General features: G+C 42.5%; 1 protein-coding gene across 2 annotated transcripts; it reads left to right on the top strand.

Moving 5' to 3' along the window:
* Positions 1-35: 35 nt before the first annotated feature.
* Positions 36-17,528, top strand: LOC133478554 (DNA-binding protein RFX7). Of its 2 annotated transcripts, XM_061774731.1 has the most exons (10): positions 36-446; positions 2,545-2,578; positions 3,784-3,870; positions 4,231-4,268; positions 4,359-4,481; positions 5,962-6,082; positions 6,718-6,798; positions 6,878-7,088; positions 9,495-9,790; positions 11,499-17,528. In XM_061774731.1, exons 1-10 carry the CDS (start codon positions 319-321, stop codon positions 14,790-14,792), a joined length of 4,413 nt encoding a protein of 1,470 aa, XP_061630715.1. In that variant the 5' UTR covers positions 36-318; the 3' UTR covers positions 14,793-17,528. The 2 variants fall into 2 exon arrangements, with proteins under 2 accessions (XP_061630715.1, XP_061630716.1); XM_061774732.1 differs by lacking the exon at positions 4,231-4,268 and having other exon boundaries at positions 3,784-3,869.
* The last annotated feature ends 1,659 nt before the right edge of the window (positions 17,529-19,187 follow it).

The following is a 19,187-nucleotide window of genomic DNA, read 5'->3' as shown; positions in this document are numbered from 1 at the left end:
TGTTTCCGGTCGGATCGGCGCTCCAATGTGCAACGTGACGCAGGCAGCCCGTCCTCGGCTGCCGCTGGCTGCTGCAGGCGTGCTATCGGAGGTAGCGGAGGCACCTCTGCGGAATGCCTGCTGCATGGCCGCCCTCGGTCTTTTCTCCTTCTTTTTCTTTCGCTGCACAGTGTTTTGTAGGGACCATGCTCCGCGGCGGGCTGTCCTAGCTGCCTGAGCCCGCCCCAGCGAGCGGTGCGGTGGGTCCGGTGCGGCGCTCTGCTGCGCCGGGGATGCGGCCTGCTTGTTAAAGCTCCCTCAACCACTCCTCCGACCGTGATGGCTGATGATCAACAACAAGCTGACCAGAAGCCTGCCTCGGGACTCGGCTCTCTTCCAGCGCTGGTGCCGGGACTCCAGGGACCCGAAGCGAACGCGTTACAATTTAAAATCAAGAATTCAATTTGGTAAGAAATGAAGCCCCGACGTAGCTGCGACGAACCCCCCCCCCCCCACCACCACCACCACCCTCACGCCCCCCCCCCCCCCCCACACACACACACACACACATCTCCCCCCCCCCCAACGCTAGCTCCGTCATTAGCGCATCTACTAGCCGCGGACGAGCTGCACAAAAAGCGGTGCGAATAAACAACAAACGCGTGTTGGCACAGTTCACACGGAAATGAGACAGAGAGGGAAGCTCCACTGACTGCTGGGTGTTTGCGTGGAACTAGCAGCTCAGCGTCGCCTTCCTCAGTACTAGTAGCCCGCATCGTTAGCATGGAGCCACGGGAGGCCGTGGGACCGATGACAGTCCACCCGCGGAGCTGGTGACAGGTGTCACAGCATAAAGTGCAACATCTGGAATAATCATTTTTAAAAAATGTAAAAAAATTAAAATAAAAAAATAAAAAAAACATCCCTTAGGCATAGATTTTCATGCCATATATGCTGTGTTTTCATTACCACCGAGTGTAGTGGTGTAGTACATAGTAATACTCAGTGACTCATTCACTGTATTGTCATAGAGTGGACATTTTTCACTGCAAAAGCAAAAACAAAAACAAAAAAAACCAAGAAAAAAACTGGGTTTAAAAACAGAAAGAAAGAAAACAAAAGTCATGAAATTAGGATTATATTCATTGAAGCACAATTTTCTGCCAGTAGAACAGGGATATCTGACTGCAAGATTTATTCAATCAAATAAACATAGCTATCCAATTTAAAACAAAAACAAAAAAACACCGATGTCTTAAAACTGTCTCTTTATACTACTTCACCTGAAGAATTATGGTCGTTCTTGTTTTAAGATAGACTTGCTCATAATTAGTAATAAAACCCCTCATTAGCAAGTTCTAATACCTTATAAAGGATTTTAAGGCACACACAAAAACTGCCTAGTAAGAAGAAATGTCTTATATCTCTCACATTTTATACCTTTATATGTGGTATTAATATTGGTTGGAGTTTAGTTTTTGCTGTGGTGACTTGCTGTGGTATTTATTTATTTTTTGCTTGTGTGCATAGCTGCACTGTCTCGATTGTAACACATTAGAAACCCTCCCGAAATCGCCATTTGATCAGCATGGCAATTGAACACGCCACTCCTCTCTTATATGTCTCTAAATTGTCTTGAAGGTGAGTGGAATTGAATAGAAACCCGTTTAGGTGGAGCGTCGCCTCTGGTGTCGTACGTGCCATCAGCCTGTGCCGAGTGTTGTTGCTTATGTGAACGCTGGCGCAGAACAAAGGGCAGTAAATTCAGCGGCGTACAACCCTCATCCTGTTGTTTGTTTTGCCAGTCAACGCGGGCCGTTTAATGAGCTAACATTATTTATATGCATTTGTCAGTTTACCCTGACACACAATAACTGTTTGCACGTGAAAGTTATTGAGTGAGGCTCTTTTTCATCTGACTTTTATCTACCACAGAGGGTCATTTGGGACAGGCCTATCTGCTGTTAAGACCCCGCGGGAGTCCAAACCTTTATGGCCACGCACTAAAACGGTAGTCGATATTTGAAGAAGCATTGTCCTTTTGGAGTTCTGCATTTACAAAATGGCGCACTCCAATGATGATCGTGTTCCGCTCATATACTGATTGCGTGCACTTGTTGGACTCTTCATTAGGTGCAAGCAAACATTAAATACATCCACATTGACCTCCTTGATTGGACTCGATGCTGTAAATGTTAAGCTCCATAAAAAGTACCCTCATTATTTGGTCGCTCACATTGCTTATTCACATCTAATTGATTATAGTTAGACTGCTGCTGCTGTTTTTTTTTTTTTTTTTGTACAGTGCATCATGCTGTTTTATTGCGTTTTTTAAGTGGACAAAGTTGCTCAACATCGATTCATCATATTTGTCGTTAGCATGCCTGGAAAGTGGCCTAAAATTACTACAGGCTGGACAAAAACAGGTAGTGTTAGTATGTAATATGTGTGTAAGACAAGGTAAAATTACAGTGTGAATAGAAATCCACTATAGAAAGAAAATTCCCAATGTCTACGTGTATTTGTTGCCATCCAATATTTATTTGGTTGTCTTTGTTGTTGCAGCAAATCTGTACAATCAAAAGTGGACAGCATACTGGTGAGTTTCCACAATATCATCACATGAATGTTTACCTGCATATAGCTGCATACACAACAGCGGAACATCTAAGGTCAAACAATCCATGCCAGCGTTGCTGCTAGTACATTTCCGATATGTGCGAGTAAGTGTTCATTTTCGTTTTACAGGGACTTAAAAGTTGACAAATGATGCAATTTATTTTCTCAATTAACAAATGCTGCTAGGTATGTTATTAACATGTATGTGAGGTGTTTTTTTTTTTTGTCAGAATACACCAAGGATAAAAAAAATTGGGTATTGCATTTAAGGAGGCTGCTGTTGAACTCGGCAAGTGTGTCGGGTGTTTGACAGATTCAGGTTGGCGTGATGAGTCCTCGTTAAGCACACAGACAGCACCAATTGTACTCCAGAGGGTTTATTTCATTTGAAATGCACCGATACTACTCGAAATTGTTCAAAACGTAAATTTTTCATTAAACATGCCATAAGTTTGGCTCAAATATAACACTTTTTATATACATAATCAAGTAATAATAATAGTAAAAAGTTTATTGAACATGGCGTAAGTGTCACTCAAATATACACACAATCAAATATTCTTACTTTTTTTTTTTTTTTTTTTTTTGAACATGAAACAGATTTTACTCAAACATATAACACGTTTTATTCACGGAATAAACCTGTTTCACTTGCCTGGGAGGTTTGAGTGCTGCTTCTGCGATGGGCACCTTGGCCTTCAAGTAGGCAGTGTGGCGCACGCATGCAGATAAAACACGTACTGTAAAAGACAAAGAAGAACATCGTCAGTCATATCAGATTGTTTTTGCAGAGAAGAAATTATATGCCTGTGGATATTGTTATATAATCTTCCTGTATATGTTGCTGTGCTGTTTGTATGAGAATATGTGTTATTTAAAGGTTATAGGGACATCGATACAATTTGCAAGTCCAAGTGTTTGTCATTATGTGTTAGTATGGACTAATTTGTTTGCTTAAATATATAATGTATAATTCTCTCTTTCCTCAATTTACTGTAAACTTCAAACTGGAGCGCTTTTTTTTTTTTTTTTTATGAATACGAATCGGCACCGTACTGGTGCGTCCCTAATTCAGTGTTATTTGACCAGGACTATCTTCTATGACCATTCATGCAGCATCTATTTAAAGATGAATTTTGAAGCTGTATTGATCTCAACAGCTTTTTGTTTGCCGTTCTTTTACAGCAAGATGTTGAGAAGTTTACAGACATCGAAAAGCTCTACCTCTACCTTAAGTTGCCTTCTGGTCCCATCAGCGGCAATGACAAAAGGTACTCCTTCTATTTCTCACTCAAACACAAACAAGCACACTTGAGTCGAGGTTTCCATTTTTCTCGCCGCTGCTTCCTCGTCCGCTTGGCTCATGATGACATTTTTTGGCAGCGTTGTCTCATCTCGTGTCCGAAACGATCCTCTGCTACATCAAAAACGCTACTTTGCGCGCTCAAAATCAGCAAGAGAAATTTCAAGCTTTTTTTTTTTTTCTGATCTGCTTTGTGATATTGTTGGGGCTGATTACACGTTCATGTAAAACATTGATATATGTAGATTTTTGCTATACCTAGCTGTCTGTGTTTCATTTGTTTCCCCATATCTATTCATCACCCCAACCCCCAAATTGTGCCCAATTGGACTGAGAATGAGAGGGGGTCGTCCACTCCTGGATTATGGTATTCAAGTTTCTGTCTTAACAAGAAATGATGCGTCCCAGTGGAGGACACCGCCTCACCACTTTGCTTTCTCCTCTCGCACCACGGCAGCGATCAGAGTTCCATGTCATCGAGTCGCACTCAGCAGATGTACGCGTTCAACTGGATACGGAATCACCTGGAAGAGCACCCGGAGACATCCCTCCCCAAACAGGAAGTGTACGATGAATACAAGTGAGTTTGGCATGGGGGATCATATCCGATGTGTCACCACAGTCGCTTTTGAGGCGAATGGCTGCTTAACAATCATAATCATTTATCATAGTCATGTGCTTTTCATTTTGTTAGCAAATGCAAAAACTGAATTTTCAAAGACTTTTTAGCCAAGAGCTTTTTTTTTTTTTGCTTTATATTATAAGTATAATATTTTTTTAAATTATTAAACATGTCGTAATGCCACGAGAATAAGTCTGAATTTTTTAAAATAGTTGCGATATTACAAGATTGTAGTCATCATTTTACCTAATGAATGTCATAATCAGTAGTCTTAATTATATATATATATATATATATATATATTTAATTTTAATTTTATTATTTATTTATTTATTTTAAATTATTATTATTTTAACTTTCAGTTCTGTGATTAAATTCCAGTAGAAGAATTGTAATTCTTCTTTTCAGTGTGACCCAAATACTCTCGCTTCTCTCGAGTTGGAACTTATATATGATAATATTCGTATCTTAGCTCATTTAAAAATAAATATTTTGGATAATATGGGCAACGCTTATTTGCTATTATTGATGTTTATACTTTTTCTAACGCAGGGTTCATCAGCATGGTGAATTCAGCATTTGCGGGCGCAACTATGATGAGAAAATGATTTACCGCCCCCAAATTTTAGCAAATTTGTTTTTTCAGAAGTGCATTACAAACTGGTAGCTTTTTGCATTAATTAGTACCGGTATGCAAGAAATGTTATATTTTTAGCATGTGACACAATAATACAGTATGTTCATGGCAGCATTTATGATGTCACGGGGCTGTGTTTTAGTCCCGCCCACAAAATCAGGAAAATTCAAACAGTAAAAAAAGATGCTTCAGCTATATCTCAACAATTCAGCATTATATTGTTAGAAGTCTTTGCTTATGTTTTCAGCACTTCAAACATACTTAAAACACGTTTATCTGTCTGGAGCCCCTTTAACATAAAGCTAACCCCCCGCAGGGCGAAAGTTATGTTAGTAAGGTACATTAGCGTAAATCTCACCGATTTGCGCTATGTTCATTTTCCTTTATTTGGGGCTCAAAATGTTCCCACACTTTTGGCATTTTGTCTTTTTTTTTTCTTCTCGCATTTGTCTTCTCTGATGTCGTCGCCATCTTCCTGCTCCTCGAAGTGCTTCGCCTCCCATGCGTAGGTGACGTAAGCTCTTTGTGCTTGTGCATCGCTTGCGCTTCGACTATTAAATAAGTGGTTCCCCGAGACAGAAAAAAATTCCTCGATCGTTTTTTTTGTACTGTTGGTACCCAAAATTTCAAGTACTCGTTTCGCCACTAGTTTTATGCTCATGCATTTGCTTCTAATATCATCTGGATTTGTTGTCATTGAACTAACTCCCAAGGTAGTGTTCTTTGACTTTGAACTTATAGTAGCTGCGAGGACAAATAAATGCCGCTTTTAATGAAGATACTGCTTCTGCTCTTTTGCAGGAGCTATTGTGACAATCTCGGCTACAATCCATTGAGTGCAGCAGACTTCGGGAAGATCATGAAGAATGTCTTTCCCAACATGAAGGCACGTCGACTCGGGATGAGAGGAAAATCCAAATATCCTTTTAAAAAAAATCCATTTTGCTTCATCTCCAGCGCTATAAAATAAGTTTAAGCACTGATACCAATTAAGTTGGATACATTTCAGGATTAATTACTTCAGTTATGAATCAGATTGATTTCATATGAATTACTGTAGTATTTGGAGTGAAACAAACAAATGTGTATTACAAAGCTTTACCACATGATGGCGCCGACAATTAATTTTATCTCGGCATTGTCTTTCCGTCATGCACAAAAATGCATTTTTAAGGCTACGTGTCAGACGTTGCATTTTGTTTGTATTTGTATGTGCATTTTTAATATTATTTTTGTATTTAACATGATTCTCTTTATTAGAACCATGCAAATGGCTGGTGACCATTCGAGGGTGTACATCACCTAAGTCAGCTGGGATCGACTCCAGCTCACCCGCGGCCCGAATGAAGACAAGCTCTGTCGTAAATGGATGGATACTTTATTAGATAGCTTCTATTCTAGAAATCCTATTTTTGGCAGATTTTATTTCCCAGTAGGTCGCAGCTTGCTTGAAGAGACAAAAGGAGAACGGGGCGCAGACGAGTAGACTTTCACGACAGAAGTCACATTTGAACGATGTTCAAATGTTTTTGTAAACCTTAACTCCCTCCAACATATTGCTATAGCGGGTTAAGGAAGAAAGCTTTTGTTCACATGCCGTCATTACCCAACTTGGATCTGCAGAAATCGGGCGATGGGGTACGTTCTGCTGCATTACCGCATAAATAGTGCGAAGTGTTCCGTCACTCACCCGTTGTTTGCTCGGTTTCCATTTCAGTGTGAACTGATGGAGCCGGCCGGACAGTCCCCGAGTGCTGAAGATGAAATGAGGTCGGCAGCCTGCGGTTTGGTATGCGAGTGGGCCCAGAAGGTCTTGAGTCGTCAGTTTGACAATGTGGAGGATCTGGCGCGCTTCCTGCTAAATAGCCACTATATCGGTACCAAGTCCATGGCTGCGCTCACTGTTATGACGGGAACACCCACAACAGGTACGGATGATCAGACCTGCTTTTGTGAGTTACTTACTGAATAAAGAAGCGGGAGAAGTGTTGATTTTCGGGGCATGTCCACATGTTTTGAAAGAAAACGTTATATTTGTATCGCATCAGGAGATATATTGGATTCTTGTTTACTGCCAGGTCACAGTTTTAGATGGATCATATTCCAAGTATTTGTCCGTTTGCACGCCGCATCATTCTGCCGTCTCCTTGCATGCCTTCATGTGTGTGTAGTCTGCTTCTCTGTGTGGTGTTTAACCAAAAATATAGCACAGATTATGAATTTAATTTCTCCTTGAGGGATTAATATTAGTACAATAAATGTTTACATTTTACGCCTTTTTTTAACAGTTATTGGTGTCACGTTCCGACACAATTTGATGCATTTGAGCTATAGGGGGCAATAATGCAGTAGGAAGGTTTAGCATTAGGATTTCAAAAACATTGTGTTCCATTTATTTGATTGGGGAACTGGTCATAATGTTTCACCCAGTGGTGTCCTTAGGCCTATTTTAGGTGGTCTTCAGCCCCCTTAATATGTTCTTCATCCCCCCTAAATGATTTGGTTGTTTATAATTATTTTTTTTTGGGACAATTCTTTTTAAACCCAACCCCCAAACGAATCTTGAATAAGTGGGGATAAACCACCAATAAGAGGTTGTCAATCAACCTAGCATGCATGTTTTTGGGATGTGGGAGGAAACCGGAGTGCCCGGAGAAAACTCACGCAGGCACGGGGGGAACATGCAAACTCCACACAGGCGGGGCCGGGGATTGAACCCCGGTCCTCAGAACTGTGAGGCAGACGCTCTCCGTTAGAACAGTGAAATGTTTAATCACCAAATCAGATTATTACCATTAAACAACAAATTGAGGGATAACTAGTTTTGAAATCAGAAGACAAGGATGATAGTATTGTTCAAGTGACTGTGGAAGAAGGGTTTGGTAACAGAAAAATGCAATATCTCATCATTATTGTTTCTTATTATGACAATTTGGAATTTGGGTACAGATTTTAGCAAAAATCACGGAAGTTAACGAAGCATGATTTGCTTTTCACGGGCCACATAAAATGATGGAGCTGGCCACTTTGTGCACAATTCACAGTCCTTCACTAATGTCATTCGAAAAGACACACTTCAGCATCAGAGCACAAAAGAGTGATAGACAGATTTGCCACCCTTAAAAACAGACAGCATTCGTTGACGCTTCCATCCAACAAGTAGCTGGTGTTAGCAGCTGTTCATTTTATTTTTGTTACATTGTTAATTCCTTGAAGGGAAATTATTTTCTGTAACTTTTTGTCAATTGCAAAGGATGGGCCCGTGACCATAGTGAGGCTAAGTGCCTCAGAGAATGAATGGATAGATGGATGGATGAAAATGATGGGCTTGGCTGACTTTGTTACAACTAAGTGACCTTTTGACCTTTTAAAATGTGTACATCTTTTTTTCTTTTTTGTGGTTAATGTTGTAAACATCCTCCCTGCGTTGTGTACTGCATTTAAAAACGGCCTGAAATAACTACAAATCTAACGGTGACTTTGAACTTTGTCTTGTTTTAAAATATGTTGAAAAATGTTAAAGGGGTATTTCTGAGTCTTCCTTAGCTGTTTGTGAAATTTTGTGCTTGCGCGCTACATTCATTCAAAACCTGTGCATCTCCTGGGGACTAAGTCCCCCCACCCCATCCATAAAACCTAGTGACGCCCCTGGTTCCGCCATTTGTAGATGGAAGAAAACGTTAATAAATAACAGTCAATAGAAACCTAATTTGTTGTTAACAACGTTTATGGCAAATTGACTTGCTTTGAATTTGAATAGCTATGATTTGCGCAGAAGTTGCCCAGTGCTACATTGTCATGCTTTTTTAGTTTTCTATTTTTAGCGACCTCTTTTACCACTTAAAACAGACTTTGGCACAATTTGCAATGTTGACAAAAAATGTGTGCATTAATGTGTGTGTGTGTGTGTGTGTGCGTGTGTATGTGTGTGCATGCGCTGTTGTGTCCCAAGTGGCGAAATTAAAATTTAGTTTTGTTAATTTATATGTATTTGAAGCCTTAGGAGCAACTCCACTCACCATTTACATATTAAATGTCTCTTTTTAGCAAGCTGCATTGTTGTGTTGCCTTTACAAAAGTACTTTTAAAATGGTTGCATTCTCCACAAAAGCTTCTGGTTGGCTATTATGACATAGATGTTTTGTTTTCCAAGGTAAATTTGGGGGAGGTGGGGGTTAGTGAAAAAAGTACATGTGGAAACATGGATGTAGTCTTTGATGAAAAGAAACGTTTAGTTTATCTAGCTTTTCTTTGAATTCAGTTAGAATTTTGGAGACTGCAATGGAGACCTGATTATGTGTTCTTAATTCTTTCAATATTCATTTTTTCCCTAGGCATGAAAACGCCAACCCCGGCCTCTGCGTTTGTGCCTACAGCTGAGGCCAACTCCTTCCAGCCCCAGGTGAAGACCCTGCCCTCACCCTCTGTCGATGCAAAGCAGCAACTGCAGCGAAAGATACAGAAGAAGCAGCAAGAGCAGAAGCTGCATTCTCCTTTACCCAGCGACGCCCAAGTCAAACGAACGGAGGTCAGCACCCCGGGCCCGACCATCCCCTGTGGCAGCCCTGCTCTTCTGTCCCCTCAGCCCACAATAGGCATCGTAGTAGCAGCTGTGCCCAGCCCAGTCACGGTATGTAACCTTTGAGAATGAGCTTAACAATTCGTTACTGTCCAGTGGTACCTTGACTTTATCTTGACTCTTGAGTACGCTTTGTAAATGTAGTATTATTATTATTATTATTATTTTTGCTTTATGTTGAGAGCCAAAATTTGACCGACTGGTTAGCACATCTGCCTCACAGTTCTGATGACCCGGGTTCAAATCCCCTGTGTGGAGTTTGCATGTTCTCCCCGTGCCTGCGTGGGTTTTCTCCGGGCACTCCGGTTTCCTCCCACATCCCAAAAACATGCAAGCTAGGTTAATTGACAACTCTAAATTCCCCGTAGGTGTGAATGTGAGTGCGAGTGGTTGTTTGTTTATATGTGCCCTGAGATTGGCTGGCAACCAATCGTGGATGGGTGGATGGATGGATGGATATTTTGATGTTTATTGAAAATGCAGCCAGACAGGAAAGGGTTTTAGTGGACAGACAGAGGGACAAAGTGGACAAGGGGAATAGGGGTACGAACCACAGCAGAACAATAGTTAGACAGTCTAGCTATTTGAGCACAAGTAACGTTACAACAGTCAAATTGTGCTCTTATTTGTGGATGGGTTGGGACACCCGGTCAGGACATGCAACAACTAACCAATAGGACAAGATCAGAGAGGACAGAAAAGGGCAGGACAGGACAGGACAGGATGTGGGAAATGACCAAGGCAGTGCGACTGATGAGTGGTGCGCTGGGATGCTTTTATAGTGTCTAAACACTGTTAGTATAACCTGTGTTGTTATTAGTGGTCCCAGCACAAATAATTCAAGCCTATAGCGTGTCTGTTGAACTTATAAGTGAATGAACACCATATCACATGCATCTTAGTCAACTGGTGTGTGGGCCCGGCCCCCTCCACCCGCAAGGGGGGGCCATGACATATTAGGAGCATAACATGCATTGCCTTCGTCATAGTGAAGCGACAGCTCTGTTCTTTTGTTGTAATGCAGAATTCGAACTTCGGGAGGCGCCAAAAGTTACATACTATAGCTTTAAGTCCTTTTTATTGGAAAACGCCATAGACGGTTAATGACTAGCCTCTGTGTGTCGGTGTTGTGAGGCTTTCAACAACGGATATGTTCTAAGTTCTTTTTATGGGAAAATGCCATAAATGGTGCAGCACATGTAGACAGTCAGTATATCAATACTCACAGGAATAGATTCTTTTTCCTCTGTGAAAAACAAACTAATATTACTGCACTTACTGAGTCACTGTAGTTGTGAAAGTCTTCTTTGGTTGTCTGCATGACAACATTTTACTTCCCCCAGTGGCCAAGTCGCACACACCAGAAGGAGCCACAATGGATTAATCATTATGCACAAAGTGTTTAGTTCTTTATATTCTATTTTATTAGGTTGTAACCGTATGTTTTTATACAGTACAATATTATAGAGTGCTATTTTCCATATTAAAACACACATTACAACATTTTTTGTCGTTGTTTTTTGTGCAGGCTGAGGCTGGAACGAATTAATGGCAATTCCATTCATTTCATATAGGAAAGATGATCTGAGAATTGTTTTGCATTACAAGTGTGATCATGGACTTGTATTTCAAAGCACCACTGTACGAGTAAGATGAGTTATGAGCTTGATCACGAAACAAATTAAACTTATCAAGAGTCAAGAGACCACTGTATGTCTTCGAGAAGAATGTGGCTAACTGTGTTTTTGCTCTCTCCCAGGTACAGAGAAGCAGGCAGCTAATGACTTCTCCGAGCCCTGTCGGGACAACTGAGGGAAAAGTGCTGCCTGTGAACTTAGTGGTCACCCAGTCACTTAAGCAGTCTCCCAAAACCCCACAGAATATACCAGCGAGTCCCGTGGGGGACCGACTGGCACGGCACGGTACCAGGTACGCTCAGATCCTGCCCAAGCCCGCCGCCACCAGTGCCATCACACTTCGGTCTCCCCCCACCTTGCTCATTACCAACAGCCCCATAAAAACTGTGATGCCCACTCCCCACGTCAGCTCGGTCAACGTGGTCAAGATGACGGCCATCGCGTTGGCTCCCAGCAGCAGCAGCAGCAGCAGCAGCAGTACTACTAGCAGCAGCACCGTCGTACGCCCCGCCTCGACCGGGATGGGCGCGACTTCCGCCTTAGACGAGTCACAAGGTGCAAGCCTGACTGCTGCAGTCAGAGCTGTTGCTTCTAACCTGCCCTCCTACACTGACGTCAAGGTGTCTGAAGCTGGAAACTATAACAGTGCCGTTTCTGGTGCGGGGAAGACTGGCATTGCCGCTGGTGAGGAGAGAGCGGCAAAGTTTAGGGCTGCTAGTGAACCAAGCTTGTCTATTAAGTGTTCTTCAGGACCAGACAAGGTCTCAAGGATTAAGAGTGACTCGATTTCCCTTTCCACCTCGGTAGCTGTAGCTGGAATTCAGGACAGCAATAACAGTAACTGCCTTGACAGCACCTTGTACTTGACTGTTGATAACCACAACTCAATTGGCAACATGTCAACCAGTGGTTCCTCTATCAGTATTCCAGCTTCAAAAGACCCTTGCACAGATGCAAAGAGTCCCAGAAAGCGCACAGGCCCTAACGGAGAGTCTCATATTATTCCTGTGAAGAGAGTTTTTATATCTCAGCAACCACTTGCTGCACATAACAATCTCAAAGCTGGAATCAGTGCTGCAGTGAAGAGGATCCCACGACCAGGAACCCCAGCCCGACCGGAAAGCGCGCCCTGCAAAGTGACTGTGAAAGCCACCTCCGTCGGCCCCACGCAGATCCTGGCACTCTCCGACTCACCCATCACGCACATCCAGGGTTCTCCGACTGTTGTTAAACCGCAGGCGTTGATGGTGAAACGGGAAAACCGTTCCCTGAGCGCGGACATCAGCATCGATGCGGTAGGAACGTCTGACCAGGCCCTTTTGCAGCAGATCACCACGGATTCGCGTGCCATCCCAACCAACTCAGGAGCACACAATGCCTCTGTGATGAGCGGACTAAAGAGCACAATATGGGAAGAGGGTCAGCTTGATGAGCTACGGAAACACTCGTTTGCTCCGCGGATACCAGCAGAACACAAGCAAGCGCCTACAGACCAGCTTTCTATTATAGCCCAATCCTCTGACACCCAAGGCCAACTCGCCCTCGCACAGGAGATGGTTGACTTTGCCGGTTCTCAGCCCAACATGGACTACTTCCCGTTCAACGACGACGACATGACGCAGGACAGCATCGTGGAGGAGCTTGTCCAGATGGAGGAGCAGATGAAACTGAAGGGTCTGTTTGGCAGCTGCGTGGACGTTTCTCTCCAAGGCCAGCCAGCCGGCAACCAGAGCTCCGTGCTCAATGCTCACCAGGCAGGCACGGCTTTCTACCACTCCACCCACAGCAGCACCACTCCGGTGCAAACTCCCACGCCAACTCCCACGCCAACCCCGACACCCACCCCTACCTCTGAGATGACGCTTGGCCACAGCCTGACAAGAGAGAGCCCCTGCTCCCGCATGGCTCCCATCACTCCTGTGGATGGCGCGCTGGGTCGCCACACCCCTATCAGCACACCGCTGTCCAACTGCAGTAGTAGCGTGCCTCCGAGCCCGGTGGAGTGCAGAAACCCTTTCGCTTTCACGCCCATCAACTCGAGCATCACTGCTTACCACGACGCCAGTATTGTCTCCAGCAGCCCCGTGAAGCCCATGCAGCGGCCCATGGCAACACACCCTGACAAGGCCAAACTGGAGTGGATCAACAACCGCTACAACAGCAATACAGCTGGCCCCTTGTCCAACCATAGCATCGGTATCTTGCCTAGCTACCAAGACCTGGTTGATGACCAGTTTCGTAAACCACATGCTTTTGCAATTCCCGGTCAGTCATTTCAATCTCAGTCCAGGCCAGATTCAGCTCATTTTGGCCCTTTGACGCCTATCTCCCCCGTGCAGCAGCAAGTATCTGGTGGGACCACTCCCACTAAACAGGAGAGTTTTGCCGTGCCTGCCCCATTGGACAACAAGGCGGCAATCTCCTCAGCATCCAGTACTTTCCGCTGCCGCAGCGTCAGCCCTGCCGTACGCCAGAGGAACTTCAGCGGCAACACCGGCCCACAGACCACCACCACCACCAATACCCCCAGCACCACCCTCGCGGTCGTCTCGCCCTTTAACTCGGCCATCACCTCCGAAGTGCTCAGTATCCTGTCCAACACCCAGTCAGCCAGTTCCGTCCACAGCATGGTCCAACGCAGCCAGTCTGTACCCCTGAACATCATGATGCAGAGCGAGATGTTGCCCGTGCAGGGCCCGAGTAACACTGCCAAAATCACCAACGTCCTTCTTAGCAAGATGGAGGCAGACGGGGATGAGTCTGTCCGCGGCCTGGGGGTAAACAACCTCCCATCTAACTACACGGCGCGCATGAATCTCACACAAATCCTGGAGACCACTCCGGCCTTCACTGTCGGAACGTCGCACCAGACCCAACTACCCGTCAGCTCCAGCCCGGCTGCCTTTGAGCTCCAGCAGCACGGCTACCTCGCCAACGCCAGTGGGGAGCACGTGAGCTTCTCCGCTGCAGACAGCCAAGCACAAAAGGGCACCAGTGAGCCAGACCAGCAACAGCAGCTCCAAGAGATCCCGGTGCAGACTCAGCAGGAGTTGGAGGATGAGCAGCAGCAGCTGGATTTCAACAACACCGTCAAGGACTTGTTGGGGGACGACACCCTCAACCCCAGCTCGCAGCTGGTGGGCCAGGTCGCCTCGGAACTTAACGCGGTGGCGTCTGACTTTTCAAATGACATCAGACTGACCACAGATCTGTCCAGTAGCATCACTGACCTTAACACGTTGGACACCAATCTGCTGTTTGACCCCAATCAGCAGCAGGAACAATATGAAGACACAACACTGGAAGAACTGAAGAACGACCCGCTATTTCAGCAGATATGCAGTGATACCGTGAACGCTGGCTTTGACTGGCTGGAGAGCAAAGACCAGCCGACCACAGTAGAGATGTTGGGCTGATCTCACCTTTTATTCTCTACCACTTCTGTTCTGTGTCGCTCATTCGTTTGGTGCGTATCTATCTCTATCTGTTTTTGAAACTACAGTTCGTTGGGATTTGTCTGGACTTTGCCGTTGGTTCTGTTCAGAAGTGCCAGGCTTACCCTTCTCTCTTTACTTCTCTTTCTGCTGATGTCCCATGAGCTTCTCTTTCTTTCTCATTTCCCGCCATCCCCTCACTCAACCACCTTACTCCCGTGTCTACAATCAAAAGTGAAAGTGTTGCAAATAAAGGGGAGAATTCAATGGCTCAGCATGTAGTGATGTGTGAGGATTTGGAGGGAAAAAAACATCTTCCGTGTTAGAACAAATCAATAATGCAATATTTATATTGAACAAACACTTGGAAGTGAGACGGATAAGAGATTTGGCACAATATGACATTACCAAAAATGTAAACTATTTTCAGTGTGTGCAGTTCAACCAAATGTAGATATTAATAGGGCAGTAGTGTAGGTTGTTGGACGTTTGCCTGCCATATCGAAATATTAACAAGGGTAGTGACTCAGGCTGCCAGGTGCTGAATTTTTGACAAATTCTTTCTACTTTATCATAAACCAAATCAGTGGAGAACTGATTGACGCCTGAGCATTGTTGACATTTGTTTTTTTTTTCCTTAAAAGCCTAAACTCGTACTGTTGAATATCTTGTAAAGGGAGTAGATGAAACAGTAGGGACACGATGGGATTCCAGGCCACTTGTCGGACTAAACATTGAAAGGAAATGAACAACTGGCTGCCTTATTCCTTATGTCCAAGGCCTTACGCCATCTTTAGGGACTGTACATAGAAAAATGTTGAGATAGAACCATTCCGAGCGTCTTCGTCATATCAAGGCAGCTGTTACTCTTGATATTTTCAGCACTATTCCTTCATCTGTTTATGTTTCACAGTGTTACAGCAAAGGGGCATTTTTATTGTTTGTTTGTTTTTGTTTTTTTTGTACAGGCTAGCGATTACATTGTGCGCGGGCTAATTGCTCATTTTAGAGGAATTTAATACACTGTCACAGAACCAATGGCAGGCACGCTTTTACATCATTAGGTTTTTGTTAGATTTCTGCATGCTTAAATAAAAATACAAAAAAATCAATGGTTTGGAGAAGGCTAAGCTACATAAAAGACGAGGCAAAATACATGCATTGATGTCATCTTGAAAGAAATGTGCGATCCAGCCTTATTTCCATACCAAAGATTTTGAAAAGAGATTATTACATGTGGTCACTCGTAGTTCAAATTAAAATCAGCAGAATTGATTATAATAAAAGCTTTTATTGCATCTAACTAAAAGGATTAAGTTACATACATTCTATGTACAGTATGTACAGTATATTAGGGAAGTGGTCACAGGCCAAAAGCCTGCAAAAGCATGTTGAAACCATCACTACTATGTGATACAGTAGGAGGCTTACTTGAGTTTTTGGCAATTGTCAATGTTGTACAAGTCATGTTAAAGCTCCATTTGTAAATAGGATAGATACATAGAGATTTGATGTATCAGGACACTATATTATGGCCATTATTATAGCTAAGTATGTGTCATTTAAAAGAAAAAGAAAAAAACGTTTAACAGATGTATCGTCAGCAAGATACTGTATGTTGTATGTTACATTTCTGGCTTAGAGTGTCGTAAAAGTAATGCTGTCTGGTCTTAGCTTGCTGATTTTATTTGACTTTTTTGAGGAGGAGAAGCAGAAGGGTGTGCGCTTTGAACAGGAGGGGGGTAAAAAGTTGCGATACTGTTAGCTTGTCGCTAACATTTTTTGCGACAAAGCCTTTCAGCAGACACTGGATAAGAAAAATCATTCGCTCATGTTTCAACAAACTTCAGAGGTTCACATTATTGCACTAAATTTGTATGACACACGCCTTTGCCACACCTTATGTGACAAATGTAACGATGGACGGCTGCAACATAAAAAAAATATTTTTTTATGACAAGGTAAGGAAATTAACTGTCAGAAAATGACTAATTGTCTTGTAGCAAAATGTGCATTAATCTCAGTGAGATACACATTTCTTACACATTCTCACACATGAGAATATGAAGCATTGAGGGGGGGGGGGGGGGGGGGGGGAACGATAAGAGTAACCTTTAAAAACCTACGTGCTCATTGTGTTGATAAATGATTGTACGCACGCATGTGTGATGTTTTCTGTTGTACTTTATATGTTCTCGGTGACCACTGTCTGCTGTGATGTGGGCAGGTTCTGTTAACCAGACAGGCAGTGCCAGTTTTGTCAGCTACTTCTGTTGTTTGCTGTTTACTAAGTTAACATTGTTCTGTTGTCTGACATTGATGACTGTTTTTACTGTTGATTTTACATGTCTCAAAGTTCAGTTGTGAAGACATGTTCCCGTATTTTATTTTATTTTTTTATTTTTATTTTTTTTTAATTGAAGGCACTGATATTTGAATTCTCAATGAAGGAAATGCACCTCTTCTGAGTTCCATCAAGCAGGAATTTTACCTTTGACTGACCCGGAACCAACCAATTCATTTCTACCAGTATAAGAAGAAAAAAAAAAAAAAAAAAAAAAAAACCTCCTCTGTGATGTTGTCTGGTGTACTGCTTAATGTACAGTAGCTTGTGAATATTGCAAACGCGTTGTTTCTTTCTTTTTCTTTTTCAATGGAAAGTACTCACTGGTGAGATTTGTAAAGTGGTTTTAAAAGCCAATAAACTTTTTTAAAGAATCTTTCGGGGGGTTTTTGGTTTTTGCAAAATGGTATGAGTGAGTTTTCAATGCAAGAGCTGCTTCCGTGCTTACAAAGATTATAATGCTGAAAACGAGGTAGATCAAGAAAGAAATGGGAGAACTGTAATGGCTATCTAAAATTGAGGCTGAATAAAGTAAAATAAATACTATATCATAATTCAATGGAAGGAAAGTATATTAAACAGAGATGGGAAAGAAAACAAAAAGTAAATATCACAGAGACTGAATAGTTGGTACCTTTGAGACTTCCCCATTTCACCCAAAGACATCTGATATTTTCCATTGAACTTCATATTTATTGTATTAAAGGTGCCATGCTTTACCAAACCAACGTTTTCTAGTATTTGGCATATAATATTGGGTATATGGTTCCTCAATAAACGTGAAATATGAATTAAAATCATACTCGCATTCCTGAGTTCCAGATATGTTTTCTGCCGAGAGGCAAGAAATCAGGTCATTCGAATTTCTCTAAGCTCATTTTGGTCACTAGTGAAGAGCTCTGCCTACCTCTCACTCCTATGCCAGCGCTTTCAACATAACAAAGATGTGTGCTTTCACAAGTGGGTCTACACAGGGAACTAATCAGAGGAAAGGGTCGGTCTTCGCCAAATATGGACAAAGCGGATACAACACTGGGTCAAACAGAAGTAGCTGTCAGAGGGTCATTTTCTGGACACTCGTATGGCAAAACATGTATTTTTTTTAAATGAAATTGAGACTTTTATATTAAGTCCATGTTACAGAGTCACTCTGTGGAGGTCCAAATAGCCAAAATATGGGAGCTTTAAGTAGATGTAATGCTGTTAGAAATTCATATTGGTCAAGCTCACAGACTTTTTTTTTTTTTTAACAGAACACAGATTATGTACAGTACATACAAACAGCAAAATATGTGAGTTTGTTGACAGGGTGGACATTTTTTGCCAATGTTAGCACATGATGTGCCTTCGCTTAGCAACATGATTCAGTTAGCAAGCTGACTGTGCACTGGTTAATATATATTTTTAATTTCTGAAAGTGTTTTTTTTAAATCAGTGATATTTTACTTAGACAGGGTGGACATGTTAAGCTTGACAACGTCCACCTAGACACATGATATGATGAAAATTATGAAACAAGGGTAAATATTTGTTCTGCTACGATCCACTGTTTCAGCCTCGAAAGACAAAATGTGGTAAAGATGTCACTGAAAAAATCAGGGGGTTCTCAAAGGGGCAGTTACCTCATAACGACAGGGTGGACAGCAATTTCAGGGACACAAAGTGTTTCATATGATTATGAACATGGAATATACTTTACATGATCAAAATGATTTTTATTTTATCAATGATTTTTCCTGTCCATTAAAACCATTGTAGGTCTATAGTTAGCAGACCAGTGTGTGGGTGATGTCAATTCGTGCATACAGTAAAAAAAAAAAAAAAAAAAAAATTGAAGGAAATGTATTTTAAGAGACTTATTGTAAATGTATGTGTGCAAACTATTTGCCACTTATAATAAGGCATCAAAGTTTAATTATTCTTTTACATTTTCATAATGAGTCAGTGATTTTGTTGGGGATTGTTGGGTAACAATCATTACTGCAAGCAGGAAGCAGCCATTGTACATGCAAACAGCAAAGTACAGTATGTGA

The sequence above is a fragment of the Phyllopteryx taeniolatus genome, chromosome 5 (assembly GCF_024500385.1).
Source record: "Phyllopteryx taeniolatus isolate TA_2022b chromosome 5, UOR_Ptae_1.2, whole genome shotgun sequence".
Lineage (NCBI taxonomy): Eukaryota > Metazoa > Chordata > Actinopteri > Syngnathiformes > Syngnathidae > Phyllopteryx > Phyllopteryx taeniolatus.
This window is presented reverse-complemented; position numbering and strand designations above follow the sequence as displayed.